The sequence below is a fragment of the Phycodurus eques genome, chromosome 2 (assembly GCF_024500275.1).
Source record: "Phycodurus eques isolate BA_2022a chromosome 2, UOR_Pequ_1.1, whole genome shotgun sequence".
NCBI classification, from domain to species: domain Eukaryota; kingdom Metazoa; phylum Chordata; class Actinopteri; order Syngnathiformes; family Syngnathidae; genus Phycodurus; species Phycodurus eques.
The window spans coordinates 10,964,633-10,981,681 of record NC_084526.1 but is presented as its reverse complement, the minus strand read 5'-3'; the positions used below and the strand labels follow the sequence as shown (position 1 = coordinate 10,981,681).

The window sequence follows — 17,049 nt, the reverse complement described above, 5'->3', positions numbered from 1 at the left end:
TTGGCTAGAGCTCGTGACGTTTATTGAACGACCTCTGTCACTTGCCGTGGCAGTGCCGCCATGTGGCAAGGCGTTTTATGTGCACACAATAATCAACATCAGGATGCTCACTGCATCGTTTGAAATAGTTTTTTTTTTAAATTTCAGTTTTTTAAAATGTATTCTATTTATAACATACAAAGTCTGACCTGGAAACGCCTCGGAATCCCCCGGAAGAGCCGGACTAAGTGGGCTGGGAAGAGGGAAGTCTGGGGTTCCCTGCTTGAGCTGCTCCCTCCGCGACCCGACCTTGGATGTTACTAAAATTTTCAAAATACTTTTATGTCAAAATAGACATGGATCGAGGAGTGATACACAAATAAAATGAGCCCTAGTTTCTTTGAATATGATAAGGATTCAAGATGTTATGCCACTTTTCATGTCGCAAAGTTTTGCCCAGAAATCACTGTAAATCATTGGGAAATTCGTGACAGAAACCTTGACTCTGGTAGAAAAATTCCTGTATTATAAGTTGAAAATGTTAAGTTTAATTTAAAAGGTTATTTTCAAAATTTTCAATGGCGTCCGCGGTCCGTCTCTCTTTTGATAATTGGATATAACTTTTGGAGAACAATATCTAAAATTTAAAAACGACAGGTTATTTGATTTGCGTTTTAAAATAGAAAACCCCAAATTCAAATACAGCTTGATTTTATTTATTTATTTATTCTGGAACAAGTAAGGAAAACTTGAATAATGGTTTGATTTACAATTTTCATTTGAATTGCATGAAGTTGTTACCGACAAGAACAATGCTCATTCTGTCCAGGAGAGGGCGACAGCGTAGTACCTACACATGCCAACCGTTGGAAAAGATAGAAGAAGAATGTGGGGCTGAATTAATAGCCTACAGTTGTGGGAAAAATCTAATTAGTGGTACGCAATAAGCACTTCTGCGATGGAGATGGAATATTATATTGTCTTCATTTGACTTTTCTCCCTCCCACACCTACAGCCTACAAATCTCATTAATTGCGCTCCCTCCTCCTCCTTTCGCGTTTTCTGACGGTTGGCATGTGTAGGTACCACGCTCTCGCCCTCTACTGGCCAGTATAGCACTGTTCTTGTCGGTGAAAACTTCCGCCAATCCAGACCATATTCTATTTTTGTTTTAGAAATAAAAATTGAAAATCAAACCGCTGTTCTACTTTAATTTACTCGTTCCAGACAAGAACAACAACAAAATCAAGCTGTATTTAAATTTAGTTTTTTCTATTTTAAAATGAAAATCAAATAACCATTCGTTTTTCTATGTTTAATATCGGACCATCGTTACAGCTCTCAAGTAGCCTACTAAAAACAAAGGGAACTGTATCCTGCGCCACTTATGGCTATTTTAATAGGTACGTTGCTAGGTGTAAGATGACAACTGCTGACTTATTTCTCCCAAATAAACACTCTTGATTATAAATGAGTGCCATACTGCTGTTTATTGGAATTCACTGACAGTACAGAAAGAGGTTTTGTATGTGTGCATTCCACAATACTATACATTTATGTCTGACAAATGAAATCAACATAATTTTGTTCATGCAGAAAGTATACTGTATTGATTGGGATGGGTTAATTTGTATGCCACACGTTTAGTCTTTTTTTAAGACATGACTAGAAACGAGGAGCATTTATCTCAATGTTCCTTAGTGACTGACAGCCCTTGAATGTGATTTCTGCTTAGCAACAGGACAGGCACCTCATATCATGACATATCTTTACAGACCAGAGAGTTGATGTCACCTGTGTGCAGAAGTTGCTTTTGATTGTTACACCTCTTGACAACAGTTAAGCTGGACCCATAATTGTAAGAGAAAAAATGGAAAGGCTACATATACATGCTGGCAGTGCATGAAGAAAATATCCATCAAAAAATCTCGTGTCAAAAATGACATCACCTTGTTTTAGCAACATTTGATGGCAAAATAAATCCTGCGTTTTAAAGCCTTGTAGAAATAAGTGAAATATTCTTTGTCACATAATATCAGGTCCGGAAAAATTATCACAAAACGATTCGCAAAAGCACTCATTCAAAGTTAAATTCAACTATAAGCTTCCATTCCTAGCCAATAGTTCTATTATATTCACAATTTTATGAATTGTTTATCTTGGAAGAGTGCAAACATTAAGGAATTGATGCAGTCCATTATTTACGATTCAAATGTTAAAATGCATGCAAAGGATATCTGACTATAAGAAAATGACATCCTGGTTGAATGTTTGGCTTCATAAATATTTAGAGGGAGGGGGAGAAGAGAAGAGGGGGAGAGAAAAAACTGTGCAGTGTGCCTTGACAAACTAGCCAAAACAGCTAGTTTTGCTGGCCTGAGGTCAGCATATACCTTTACATATCTAAATTACTGTAAATATTGCCTCAAGAGACACTTCATTAGGCACAAATCCAAAAACAGTATCAGAAATTCTAACTACAAAGAATAAGCTCAGTTTTGATTGACATGTTCCAAGAGATGGCGGCACGGTGGGCGACTGGTTAGAGCGTCAGCCTCACAGTTCTGTGTGGAGTTTGCATGTTCTCCCCGTGCCTGCGTGGTTTTCTCTGGGCACTCCGGTTTCCTCCCACATCCCAATAACATGCATTAATTGGAGACGCTAAATTGCCCGTAGGTGTGACTGTGAGTGCGAATGGTTGTTTGTTTGTATGTGCCCTGCGATTGGCTGGCAACCAGTTCGGGGTGTACCCCGCCTCCTGCCCGATGATAGCTGGGATAGGCTCCAGCACGCCCGCGACCCTAGTGAGGAGAAGCGGCTCAGAAAATGGATGGATGCTCCAAGAGGTATTAATTTAACAATACATCCCGGGAAGTGTTTCCTGTCATCACGTAGTGCAGGTGTACCAAAAGTTGTGCTTGGTGAATGTCCCCTCAAAACAGACAATTCATTATAGCTCACTGTGATTTTGGTCAATAATTATACATATATATATGTGTGTGTGTGTGTATATATATATATATATATATATATATATATATATATATATACAGACATATATATATACACACATATATATATATATATATATATATACACATATATATATATACATATACACACGAACACATAAAAAACATGCGTCTTTCTTTTTAACTTCAGTCAAACATGACAGACACAAGCCAATCACTTAGTGGCATAGGAACAGTTGTTTGCATTTTCTCTTCTGTTGCTACAGAGCCCCTGATGATGTGTGATCAGTCTGATAATTAACAGATTCACATATCTGCTGCAGTTTGAACATGTTTCAGCCAATGATTTCACTCACAAGAAAAATCTGCAGTGCATAAAGTTCAGTCAAGACAAGAAGCGTGTTTCGATCCAAAATGCCTCTTGTAAAGGCAAAGTCAAAATCCTCTCATTATGATTTTGAATTTGAGACAAAGAAATGTCCCGTAACAGACCAAAAAACAAACCTTTTGAAACGCTTCTCATTTTAAGCATGCCAGTGAAAAGACAGCTGATGAAGGTGCTTGTCGTCATTTCAGCCAAACTTTGAAGAGATGATAGAAAATCCTTCCATTAGAGGCGGATGAAAGACAATAGAAAAAAACGACACATGCCATGCAGTCAGGGTGTGTGCTTTCATCTCCTTATTTCTTGATGGCCTTTTCTTTTTATTTTTGTTCCTCAATTTCCCTTTCGACTTCTGCAACATAATGGTGATCTTTCCCATGGGCCACCTCCATGACGGCGAGCGCCTGCATACAAGATAAAGTGACATTGACGGGTTGCTTTATCAAGCTAAATTTTCACAACCTTAGCCGCTCTGGAGCGTTCATATCTAACTCCTCTGCATGTATTGAACATAAATAAATATATGTTAAAATACCTTCTTCAGCGCTTTGACTCCTTGTGTCTTCTTCTCCAGCCCCAAATACAGGCGGCCCAGCTTCAGATACATGGACGCCACATTGAGAGAGTAGGCCGGGTAGTGCACACTGCAGCGAGAGCGATGTTGTAACATCAATGGCCACTTCATTAGATACACCTGCACATGCTTCATGCATGCTTAGTTTTAATTGACACTGTCAAGAGGGGATTTTACTACCCGTTTGCTAATAAGCACAACTACATTATGGTAGGGCTGGGCGAATACTCAAAATTTAATCGTGATTTTGACTTCTCACAATCAAAAACATTATAGTCAAAGAATAACGATTAATCCAGCACAGTGTGTGTATGCAAGTTCCTGCGTTGTAAAAGCACCCTGAACGCACCTCCGTTGCTTGCGGCAAGCTGTGACACGTTATTCTGCCCTGGCTGAGCGTGCTTTAAGATGTTTATTGACACCCCATTAGTTTACTGTAAAAGTACACACACAACAAAAATAATCACACCCATTGCATAGTTAAATACAGCACAGTTTTAGAAACATCACCAGCTTAATGCTTACACTCAATACAAAACCCTATTGACGGACTAGCTAAAATTAGCATTAGAAGTGACGGGAGGGATTTACTTTCGAATAACAAATATTCACACGCAAACGCTGTAGTAACACATACAGACAGGAAATATAACAATACTCACAGGCATATATTCTTCCTAATCTGCGAAAAACAAGTTATATTACTAAAGTTCGAGTGCGACTTTCTTCTTCTTCTCTTTTTATCTTAATGTGTGTATCTGCATGCATGCACCACACTGTCCAAAGAGGCCAAGGTGTGCACAGTGGGAAAAGCCGGCAGGTTTTTATTTTCTTTACTGTTACTTATTGCTGTTATTTTAATATACACTATAGGTTACACTCTGATGTTGGACGAGAAGGCCTGGCTCTCCGTCTCTGCTCCAATTTATTCAAAAGTGTTCTATAGGGTTGAGGTCAGGATTGTGCAGGCCCGTCAAGTTCATCCTCATCAAATTCTCTCCATGTTTTTATGAAACTTGATTTCTACACTGATGCACAGTCATGTTGGAACAGGAAGGGGCTATTTCCAAACTGTTACCACAAAATGTCCAAAATATTAGCACCTGAGCGCCAGTGAAAATAACTTTGAATGCTTCAGCATACTAAGAGATTTTGCATAGTCACACAGTTAGCGGACTACCTCTTCCTGTTTCAACATGTCTGTGTACCAGTGCATAAAGCAAGGTCCATAAAGACATGGATGAAAGAATTTGGTGTGGATGAACTTGACTGGCCTGCACAGAGCCCTGCCCTCAACCTGACAAAACATCTTTGGGTTGATTTTAAGTGGACAATGAGCCAGGCCTTCTCATCCAATATCAGTGTGTTACCTCACAAATATGATCCTGGAAGAATATGCAAAAATTCCCATAAACTCACTCTTAAACCATTTTTACAACCCTCCCACAATAGTTGAAGCAGTTATAGCTGCAACATCATATTAAACCATATGGATGTATAATGGGATATCACTTAAAATCATATGTGACTCAAGGCAGGTGAGCGAATACTTTCGGCATTATAGTGTACTACTCCTTGTTAGTAATGTATTTTCTCGTTCTTTTAAGTTATATTTAAAGTTGAGTTTTGGTAGTTGAATTAATACGAAGTTTTGAAATCAATGAATAATCATGATTATTGATGGTGATGTCAATAATCAAAATAATGATCCCCCCCTGTAATCGCCCAGCCCTGCAGTATGGTACAGGCCAAGGAAGAACACAGGTTAATTGTACCTTCTGCATCCAGTGGATGACCATTTCATTGTTCTACCTATCACTATATGTCACTGACATGCAGTAGATGAACAAAGACACATTTTTGTCGTAAATACATGTCTTTCACACCTAATGATTTCTCGCAACACACTAATGTGCTGCGGCAAAGAGATTGGGAATCACTGCAATAATGCATACTGTAGATCGTACTGACGAACATTTTGTCCAATGTAGGATGTGGACATGTTTGGCGATTATCCAACATTTCAAGTTAGTTTGGTCTTGATCAAGATGTGAGCTCTGCTGAGTGCCTTTTACCATTGTGGAACTTAGCCCCTTTTGTCTCTCTCGTCGCTAATTAACGAAACAACATTAGAAACAGCTCTCAGTATGATGCAGTGCAGATCTATACCACTGCAAACTACAAAAACATTAATAAACATTTATTATCTTTATAAAGGCAGCATTTCTGATACACCTCGTCTATTGGATCTCAGAATTTGTTGGGGCAAGTACATCAAATGTGAAAGAACACAATAAAGTAGGGACATTAATAATACCTTAAAGTGGTTATACCTGTATGGCTTTATGATCTTCTCTCCGTAGCTCATGGCTCCGTCCCAGTCCTGCATGTAGAGACAGACGCCCATGGCCTGATACATCATGTGCAGCATGTAGACGTTAGTGTCTCCAAATATGGTGCCCATCTTCTCCTGGCTCAGTTCACACATCTCAAGCAGCTCGCTCGGGCATGCAAGAGAGTCAAGGAGTCAACAAACAAGTGAAGGCACCTGACTTATTTAAGAATAAAAATGGAAAATGTGAGGATGAGGGAAAAGGATATTCTTGTAATGTTTAGCTCTTCTGAATTCCTCAATTACATTCTTGGCATATCGAACCATAGCTAGGATTTCCTCTGGCTCAGGTCCTCTGGAGCTCAGGTTCCGGATTTCCATCTTTTCTTTGTCCTACAGAAAGCGAGCGAGCGAGCGAGAGAGAGAAACATAATATTTTGGCATAGGCTCTGCTTCCTAATACAAAGAAGAAAGGATGAAGTGCTTTGAGCAATCAAACACATTCTTCAGTCATCACCTTATTTCAAATTGTGTAATGGCACAATAATTTCACATAAAAAACGCTTAGGTAAATAATTAAATTGCTCATGTAGCCTTCATTATTAATTAGTGCCAAAAACTTGTCTTTAAGTATATAAAACATCAGTTATTCAGCATGTTGTTTTAGTATACGTGAATGAGGGCCCGTTCGAAGTTCCCCATTTACAATGTATATAAAAACTCTACACACCCCCTGTTCAAATGCTAAGTTTTTGTGGTATAAAAATAATTACACTGAGGGCTGGTTGTTTTTTTTGTTAAATTATCCACTGTGCGCGCGGTTTATTTTTTATTTTTTTTAAATTATCCACTGTGTGCACGTGTGCGCATGTGGCAGATGCCAATACCTTTGACTTGGTGGTGCACTCTGTACACTGGCAAGTGAAAAAGTAGGAATCTAACAACCGTTCTTTGCGGTCTTCTGTGGGGTAGAGCAAGTCAATGTAACTGTTAAAGACCTAAGGAAAGAAAACACACAGTGGTTAACCCTGAACTGAACTGTATAAGGAATAGATGTAATCAAGTGTGCGCGTGTGCAGATGCACACCTCCTCTCCAGGGCTGATTTCCTTCACTGCTCTTACTTCTGCGACTGTGCCTTTGTAGGTCACAATGACATTTGGACTGCAGCTATGGTTCATCAGTGCTACACTGGAAGGAATCAAATTATTACATTGAGTGGAGAATGGTCAGGGAAGGAATATCAACTTGATTTAATATGGCACAGCATACCTAGATGTAAGCCCTGAACATTCCACCATCCATTCATTTAATAGCACTTGCATTAGGGTTGCAAGTGCTGGATGCTGGCCAATGGCAGGGCACATGAAGACAAACATCCATTCACACTCACATTTGCACCAATGGACAATTTAAAGTCTTCAATTAATCCAACATGCATGTTGATGGAATGTGGGAGGAAGCCTGAGTACCCAGAGAAAACCAACACAAGCACAGGGCGAACCCGAGTCAAGAGTCGAAAGCCGAAATGTGTGGCAGACACACTAGCCTCTAATACAGCGTGCTGCCTAAATTTACATTTACATAAAAAAAATATGAACTGTTAAAATATCCAGTCTGAAATATGATTATTGGATTTTTTTCAATCCTAATTTCTAACATTTTTTTGTTTGGTGAAACCTGCAATATTCAGACACTGACAGACTGTGTCATGAGAAATGCTGTAAAACACTGCATGAATACTGTTATACACTTTATTGCAAAAAATATTCGCTCACCCATCCAAATAATCAGACTCAGGTGTTCCAATCACTTCAATGGCTACAGGTATATAAAATAAAGCACCTCGGCATGCAGACTGGTTTTATAAACATTCTTGTGAAAGAATGGCTCGCTCTCAGGAGCTCAGTGAATTCCAGCATGGAACTGTGATAGGATGCTATCGGTGCAACAAGTCTAGTCGTGAAATTTCCTCGCTCCTAAATACTCCACAGTTGACTGTCAGCTGTATTATAAGAAGTGAAAGCGTTTGGGAACGAAAGCAACTCAGCCACGAAGCGGTAGGCCACGTAAACTGACGGAGCGGGGTCAGCGGATGCTGATGCGCATTGTGTGAAGAGGTTACCAACTTTCTGCTGAGCCAATCACTACAGAACTCCAACTGTCATGTGGCCTTCAGATTACCGCAGGAACAGTGCGTAGAGAGCGACATGGGAAAGGTTTCCATGGCCGAGCAGCTGCATCCAAGCCATACATCTCCAAGTGCAATGCAAAGAGTCAGATGCAGTGGGGTAAAGCACGCCGCCACTGGACTCTGGAGCAGTGGAGACGTGTTCTTTGGAGTAACAAATCAAGCTTCTCCATTTGGCAATCTGATAGTTGAGTCTGGATTTGGCAGTTACCAGGAGAACGGTTTTTGTCTGACTGCATTGTGCCAAGTGTCAAGTTTGGTGGAGGGGGGATTATGGTGTGGGGTTGCTTTTCAGAAGCTAGGCTTGGCCCCTTAGTTCCATCAAAAGGAAATCTGAATGCTTCAGCATACCAAGAAATTTTGGATAATTCCATGCTCCCAACTTTGTGAGAACAGTTTGGACTCTTCCTCTTCCAACATGACTTTGCACCAGTGCACAATGCAAGGTCCATAAAGACATGGATGACACAGTCTGCTGTAGATTAATTTGACTGGCCTGCAGAGTCCTAACCTCAACCCAATAAAACACCTTTTGGATTAATTAGATGGAAGACTGAGAACCAGGCCTTCTCGCCCAACATCAGTGTCTGACCTCACAAATGCGGTTCTGGAAGAATGATAAAAAATTCTCCTAAACACATTCTTAAACCTTGTGGACAGCCTTCCCAGAAGAATTGAAGCTGTTATAGTTGCAAAGGCCGGACCGACATCATATTTAACTCTATGGATTAGGAATGGGATGTCACTAAAGTTCATATGTGAGTCAAGGCAGGTGAGCGAATACTTTTGGCAATATTGTGTATGTTAGAGCAAACATCCCTTTGTCATTTTTGTTGTTGTCAAGTACTGGTGCCAAACGTAAAACAGTCAAATTCACCCAGACTTGACAAAACATGCAGAGACGGTCACGACATGATAATGAAATGGCACCTCAAAGACAAGTGATTTGTTTATTGAAGATGGCAAGTTGTGAAAAATATGTTTAAAGATTCAGAGGTTCAAATTAAATTCAATGAACATATGCATACGAACACATGACAGAAGTTCCTGCATTGTATAATTTTTATTTGCACGTGTCCTCTTTGCTTAAGTACTTTGGCAATTTATTTTGGTGTGTGATATGCATGTATCGAATGTAAGCGTCAGACAAATTACTTGTTAGTGCTTCATCTTCTTTTAAACTAGGCTAGGTAATGGCCAGACAAAACATATAATATGCCCCGAAGATGTGTTTAAAGGCATAATTCTGGAAGAGTAAAGATAAAATTGGTTGTCAAAATAATGTAGCATTAACTCTGGTTGGAGGATGATATTGTTCTACTTACTCAGGAAAAACTGCTGATCCCAAATGTGAGAGTTCCTCATCCTCTATTGTGAAACCATTGCAATTAACCTGCACACACAAAGTAAGAGCAACAGGAGGAGATAGAACAGCAGCCGTAAGTACAACCAACATAAGGGCTCTCGTAACATTACTTGAGGCCAGCCAGACAAAAAAAAAAAAATCTAGTCTCTGTTGGGTAATTTTAACACTCATTCATTTGCAAATGCAACATTGGATACAATATAGTGTATGCATGAGTAAATGAGGCAAAAAACCTGTGCAAAGAGCTCAGTGAGAGCCTGGTCATCCGGGATGTTGCTGATGTGTTTGGTGTAGAAGTGGTGCAGAGCAGCGATGTCTGTCTGGTTTATTTCGTCCTTCTGGCTGTCCATTTTGTCTAAATCTGGTCAAGAAATAAACCAACTAGACAAGGGATGGATTCTTTTTTTTTTAATTTCGGTTATTGACACACATCAACTACATCACAACAATACACACATACACTCCGTATAATAGCACTAACCATAGAGAGAGCGAAAGCGAGAGAGAGAGAGAGAGAGAGAGAGAGAGAGAGAGAGAGAGAGAGAGAGAGAGAGAGAGAGAGAGAAACAGACGCACCAAATGGAGCAACCAAAAATAAGCAAGTCAAAACTTTATTTACACTGTGAACACCTTTCTACAGAAAAAAAATCTTTCCTGTGGCTGCCTGTTCAATTACACCCACACTGATTACCTCGCTCAAGGGCACAGTGTGAGTAATGTTTTGCGGAGAACTTGAAATTACACCAGTAGGAGCCTTGGGATTTAAGTCCCAGTGTGCTGCACATTTGGAGTGAAAGAAAGCGAGAGAAGGAGAACCCAAGGCTACAGCAGAGTCTAGAATAGACGCACTGCTAACACAATTCACTATGTAACTAATATTGCTTGTAGCTGGAACAAAGAACACTTAAGCTATTGGAGGAAGTAATTCTATGCTCTGGCTGAATTTACATACAGTCCCCTCCAAAAGTATTGGAACGGCAAGGTCAATTCCTTTGTTTTTGTTGTATACTGAAGACATTTGCAATTCAGATCAAAAGATGAATGAGACACAAGTTCAGAATTCCAGCTTTTATTACATGGTATTTACATCTAGATGTGTTAACAACTCAGGACAGAGCACCTTTTGTTTTAATACACCCACTTGGGCAGCCGTGGCCCAATGGTTAAGATCATCGCCTACCACCGTGGAGGACCTAGGTTCAAGACCCCGACTGGACCATCCGCCAACATCCCGCGGACTCACGGCTGTGGTGTCCTTGAGCAAAACACTGATACCCCGAAATGCTCCCTGGGCGCTTCAGCTGCCCGCTGCTCCAGTGTGTTCCACTGACATGTGTACGTGTTCACTGTGATGGGTTAAATGCAGAGAACAAATTTCGTGTGCATGGATGCATGTTCACGACAATAAAAGGTGATTCTTCTTCTTTTCAAGTGAGCAAAAGTATTGAAACATCTGACTAATGGGTGTTTCTAGTTGCTCAGGTGTTGCCTTTTAGATTAATTTCTTAAACATTAGATAGTGCTCGTTTTTGGCTTTGGGTTTCACCTGTGAAAACTGCATTTGATGATACGCAAACATGAAGACCAGAGAGCGGTTTATGGGAGAAAAGCAAACCATTTTGAAGCCGACAAAAGAAGGAAAATCGATCAGAGCTATTTCACAAACATTGGGCGTAGCCAGTACAACAATTTGGTATGTCTTCAAAAAGAAACTACTGGTGCACTCACTGAGTAATAGACATTGAATAGGTCAGCCAAGTGTATGAACAGCAGTTGATGATATTGTGAGAGATGTGAAGAAATACTCTAAGACAACAGTCAGTGACATCACTGCCAACCTCCACAGGGTAGGGCTGAAGGTATCACAATCCACTGTTCGAAGAAGACTTTGAGAGAAGAAATATACAGGCTATACCAGAAAGATGAAAACCACTCATCAGCAAAAATAATCGGAAAGCCAGATTTATCCATACATCCATTTTCTGTACCGCTTATCCTCACTAGGGTCTCGGAAGTGCTGGAGCCTATCCCAGCTATCTTCGGGCGAGAGGCAAGGTACACCATGAAATGGTCGCCAGCCAATCGCAGAGAAGGCCAGATTCGATTTTGCAAAGAAGTACAGATATGAGCCACAAAAGTGTTTGGAACAAAGTGTTATGGACTGATGAGACCAATATTAACCTCTACCAAAGTGATGGAAAGGCCAAAGTATGGAGAAAGAAAGGATCTGCCTGTGATACAAAACATAGAAGCTCATCTGGTAGAGGTAATGTCATGGCTGGGGCTTGCATAGCTGCGTCTGGAACTAGTCTTTATTGATGATGTAACTTTGATGGTAGCAGCATAATGAACTCTGAAGTCTACAAAACCATTTTGTCTGGCAATTTTCAGAAAAATGCATCCAAAGTAATCAGGAGAAGCTTCATCATGCAACAAGACAATGAACCAAAACACTGCCAATACAACAAAGGACTTCATCAGGGGGGAAAACCGGAAGGTCTTAGACTGGCCAAGTCAATCACTGGACCTTTACCAAATAGATCATGCATTTTACCTCCTGTAGAGGAGACTGAAGGGAGAAACCCCCAGAAACAAACAAGAACTGAAAGAGGCTGCAGTAAAGGCCTGGAAAAGCATTTTTAATGAAGAATGCGAAACTGTCTGGTGAAGTCAATGGGTCACAGGCTTGATGCAGTTATTGCAAGTAAGGATTATGCCACCAAATATTAAATGTTATCCACTTTAAATTAATTTAATGTCTGTTCCAATACTTTTGCTCACTTGAAAAGTGGATTGGTTCAAACAAAAGGTGCTCTGTCCTGAGTTGTTTAAGACATCTAGATGTAAATATCATGAAATAAAAGCTGGAATTCGGAACTTTTGTCTCATATGCATCTTTTGATCTGAAACCCAAATGTCTTCAGTATACAACAAAAACAAAGGAATTGACCTTGCAATTCCAATACTTTTGGAGGGGACTCTAGGTTCTGAAGAGATATATGTAATATTTTAATTTAAGTACCGACACTATTAACGCTGAGCGCAAAAGTGCAAGGGCTAGAGGTGTGTGATCTCTATTTGTTGGTTGGTTCGTTACAAAACATGATTTTGATGAACCTTTGCATAGTGATGGTTCATGTGTCAAAAGCGGGCTTTGGTAGCGGTCTGTACTCTAGTCGGTCATGACATGTCTCAATATATTCAGACACACGGCATCCATACTTACGTGCTTCAAACTCTTTGAGCATTAGTAGTCTTTCTGACGGCGTGCGCTCTGTTGTGACTTTCTGCAAACGTGACATGAATTAAAAAACAAAAGGGAATACTATTAATAACTATTACTACTACTATAAATAACCATCTTTGTTGCAAGAAAACAGTTTTGATGTGAACTCGTTTTTCAAAACATTTCAAATGACATGCAGCTGCTGGCAAGCACAGCTGAAGAGCAGCAATACAGACTGCAGGCATGTTGGCTTTCACTGAGACTTGAATGACAACAACTATAGAGAAGCCTTCAATTTAGGTCCAACACAATCCGTCAATCTATCTAGGTCAAAAACTATTTCCCATATGAAATAATGGAAAAAGAAATCTTCTGTTCCAAGGACATTATAAAACCTCTATTAACTTTACAGGCAATTTTGTAGAAAACATTTTAACATTAAGAGCTGTAATAGTGCAAAAAGATGTTAACTACAACTAACAGTCAAATGTAGACATATTACAGTATAGTCAAGTTTAACTTTCATGACAAGAACCTGGTGATAAGTTTGGCAAAGTTTGCGCAGTGGTGTAATAACACGACATCATGCAGCATAAGAAGGTAAGTGCAGTTACCGCTGTATTTACCTTTTTTCATTTGACCTGGTTATTATTCATGAGCTAGACTTGCCTTTTCATACAAATATTTATTTTAATTATGACTTCACTACAGCGTAGCGTACAGTGTAGTTTAGGGATAGACCACGGCGTGTTCCGACTTGAGGCACTTACACACTGCGGGGTAGGACAGAGGACGGTCGAGGGACAACGGGGACCCAGCCCAAGGGTGCCCATATTTGGCGCTGGTTGCTAAGCGACCTAACAGGAAGTAGGCTGGTGCCTTTTCCCACTGGTTTGGACGTAAAGTAGGCTGCAGCTTGGCAATATGCATTTGCCACTGTTAGAATGGAAAGCCCTGGCTTTACATATACTGTAAGTAAGAGGAGGTGGAGGAGGAGGAGGTGATGATACAACTGAAGCATGTGTGGCTATAATATACTTAAAGATAACATTTGCATTGTTAAAAATGCTAAATAAATAAATAAATCTATCGCTGTGTCTTCTTTACCATGTCACGGTAGGGCATTTGTTAGACACTGCATTAATAATGTTTTCCTCCATTTTATCCATGCTGTTTTCACTGTACAAATTACTTCGTTGTAAATAGAAGACCCACAGTCGTGTTGATTAAGCCTTATTGTACAAAGAAACCATAAAGATGAGTGGACAAAGACTATTCAGAAGTGCCCAGTAGGTCTGTCACCATCGACTATTTTTAGATTCGATTATTTTATCGACAATGTTAAATTAAACAATAGCTCTAAACAATTAAGTGATTGAAATAGCTGGCAATTAACTTGATAATCGATTGATTGTCGATTAATCAACTAATTGTTGCACCTCTACTGCCCAGTGTCATTGTTGCTTTAGGCATATTGCAACGAGCACCCAGGAAAGAGACCTCTTTTCTACGTTACAATGGTTCCACTTCCAGTTGTATTGTCATCGTCACAATTTTCTTATTTTGCCGTCACTAGTACACTATGATAGCACAGTGAGGAAATTGCAAAAAGAAAGCCAAAGAAAAAGAAGACTTCTCACAATTCTGAGCCATATTTTGGATTAGGGTTGAATTGAAAAAATGATGGGACGTTGAGGAAGTGTCCCTATAAATGTATATATTCTAGTTTGAAAGTTTGAACATCTGTAACACTTTGTAGCTATTCCCTCAGGGGCCCAATGAAATATCCATCTACCTGTCAATCTATATAGATTTCTATCTTTCCGTCCTCAGCTAAAAAAGACAAATTGTTATTTCAACATGCATGGTGCTAAGCAGCTACTTTTCAATTTACCTGTTTCATGATGATTCTGGCTACCAATCTGACAGTCTCTGAGGGACACCAATTTTCTCCATAGGAACACATGGCAACACACTCCAGCTTATGCATGGGCCAATCCCCTCTCTGCGTGCATACATAAACACAATAAGTAACCCAGAAATTGTCACATTCAAATATATCTACTACACATTACCTGACAGTCAATGTTGCAATAGTAGGCCTGTTTACATTTCCCACATTTAAAAAGGTCTTCTTTCCTGTAATCAATACAACACATTATTGATGTGAGGAGGAGGTCTGTGTGTGAGAGTTTACTCACAGAACTATCGTTTTTAGACAGTGTAGAACTAAGTTGACATTGTGTATGTATTTTATTGAATAACGAACACACAAACTCCCTTCAAAACCTTTTCCTTTGCATCTCTGCTCTGAGGGGGTTCTTTTTAGTATTTAGTATTTCAACTGAATAGAGTGAAGCAAATGTACAACACATGCTCCCCTGGCCTTCTCTTCTCCTTCACGACCGGGACACATGGACGTCTATATTTAGCACCCTAACCTTTCACTGCTCCACAAACCTTCATGCAGCATGGGGACGACATGCATTTGTGAGAGGCAGAGTGGGAGGATTTAGTTACAAGACAATAAACTTGAAATGAATTTGGCTCTTGTTTTCCCTTCTCTTACTTCTGAGAACACCTGAAACATACCCTTGGATTATGTTTCACACCCGTAAGGAAGTTTTTCAGCAAAAAATGTTCACTTTGTTATTTGGAGAAAATGTACACGGTGTTCCAAAGGATTTGACAAAATTTTGTAGCCTAATATAGCCAATTCCTGCTCAAATGAGCTCAAATTTTAAAGAGATGCGTATAAACTAACCAATTTCAATGTTCAACTTTAACTCCTTTATTCTATATAGAAACATGTCTGTTGTGGAAAAAAATTATTTGAGGACCACATGACGCCTGTCTAAGTTGGAAGAAGTGAAATAAGCAAGATAAGACAAGTGTCCATTTAAAGATTAATTTCGGCCTGATGATTCATGCGAGGTTGTGTAGGTCGGGTCAGTTTGTGATTGAATAAATGGAGTTTATTACAAACCCTGCGTGCGCTTGGGTGAGTGAACGTCTCCAAAAGGACTGATGGAAAATAGATGTACTCTATTGTGTTATTTATCCATCATTATTACGGAATCATTATTACCTGCAGTGTCATATAGTGAGGTAATACACACCACCAACCTATTAACCTTAGCTAACTGGGCACCCAGAGCTAAAAGCTAAACTAGCCTACGCGTCGGAATGAATACGTGGCTAACTTTAAACGACAGGTTTAATTAAAGGGGGGGATAAAAAGATTAGGGAGGGTAGCTAGCGGTGTGTTAACCTGGTGAAACAGTGGTCGCAGTGCGCTCCTCTCTCGGTCTCGGTCAGCACGTACGAGTAAGCTGGGCAGGCGAACACCAGCTCTCCCACCGCGAAGTGCCTCAACGCACGGAGACCCCGGCCCCTGTCCGGGCTAAGGAACCGCTCCGTCCCGTCTATGCCTTCGTTCTTCATGGTTCGCTTGTGTAATGTGTATACGAATGTGCTCTTCTACGCTCCTACTGACTTTACTGGGATCAGTTTCAGGCTTTTCGCGAAGAGCGATCCTTCTTCTTCTACAGCGCTATACGTGCCCCGCTGCTGTTTTTATCTCCCCCTGGTGGACAGATGACAATACAGGTACAGCCGCTTTAAAAGTCAAAACTGCACCCACCGGGGGGGGGTGTCCACTTGTTATGGTTCTGATTACTGCGTTCATAAAATTATGAAGTTCATTATTATAAAGTCATGTATAAAAACACGTTCTAATGCAGATCTCAATATACTCAGATTCAAGGGCGGGCAAATCTTTGTGTAAAGGGGGCACATTTGATCTTTTTTTTTTTTTTTTTTTGTCAATGTCTTTATGTCCCCAAAGTGTTCTGTAAATTGACTGTTTGTTGTACTAGAGCGGCTCCAACTACCGGAGACAAATTCCTTGTGTGTTTTGGACATACTTGGCAAATAAAGATGATTCTGATTCTGATTTAAAACAGACAGAAGGGCCAGGTTATTTTTTTGACGACTTAAAACAATAATAATAATATAATACAGTA

At 40.0% G+C, this 17,049-nt stretch overlaps 1 protein-coding gene across 2 annotated transcripts; it reads right to left on the bottom strand.

Moving 5' to 3' along the window:
* Positions 1-3,113: 3,113 nt before the first annotated feature.
* On the bottom strand, positions 3,114-16,581 carry smyd2a (SET and MYND domain containing 2a). 2 transcript variants are annotated; one of them, XM_061666994.1, is made up of 12 exons: positions 16,296-16,581; positions 15,100-15,163; positions 14,919-15,029; positions 13,025-13,085; positions 10,032-10,159; positions 9,758-9,825; positions 7,330-7,432; positions 7,130-7,240; positions 6,512-6,635; positions 6,244-6,418; positions 3,872-3,980; positions 3,114-3,740 (listed from the first exon to the last, which is right to left on the bottom strand). In XM_061666994.1, the coding sequence occupies exons 1-12, from the start codon at positions 16,466-16,468 to the stop codon at positions 3,657-3,659; spliced, it is 1,311 nt and encodes a 436-aa protein (XP_061522978.1). In that variant the 5' UTR covers positions 16,469-16,581; the 3' UTR covers positions 3,114-3,656. The 2 variants fall into 2 exon arrangements, 1 of the variants encoding a protein (XP_061522978.1); XR_009767415.1 differs by lacking the exon at positions 3,114-3,740 and adding an exon at positions 4,260-4,344 and having other exon boundaries at positions 3,891-3,980.
* Positions 16,582-17,049: the final 468 nt, after the last annotated feature.

Bases quoted from the DNA above. Each gene is read 5' to 3' on its own strand.
- smyd2a (XM_061666994.1), bottom strand. From the start codon at position 16,468: ATGAAGAACGAAGGCATAGACGGGACGGAGCGGTTCCTTAGCCCGGAC. The intron at 7,241-7,329 runs GTGTGCATCTGC...TTCTTTCCTTAG, and splicing joins AAATCAGCCCTGGAGAGGAG to GTCTTTAACAGTTACATTGA. The intron at 3,981-6,243 runs GTATAACCACTT...CTCTCGCTGCAG, and splicing joins AAGATCATAAAGCCATACAG to TGTGCACTACCCGGCCTACT.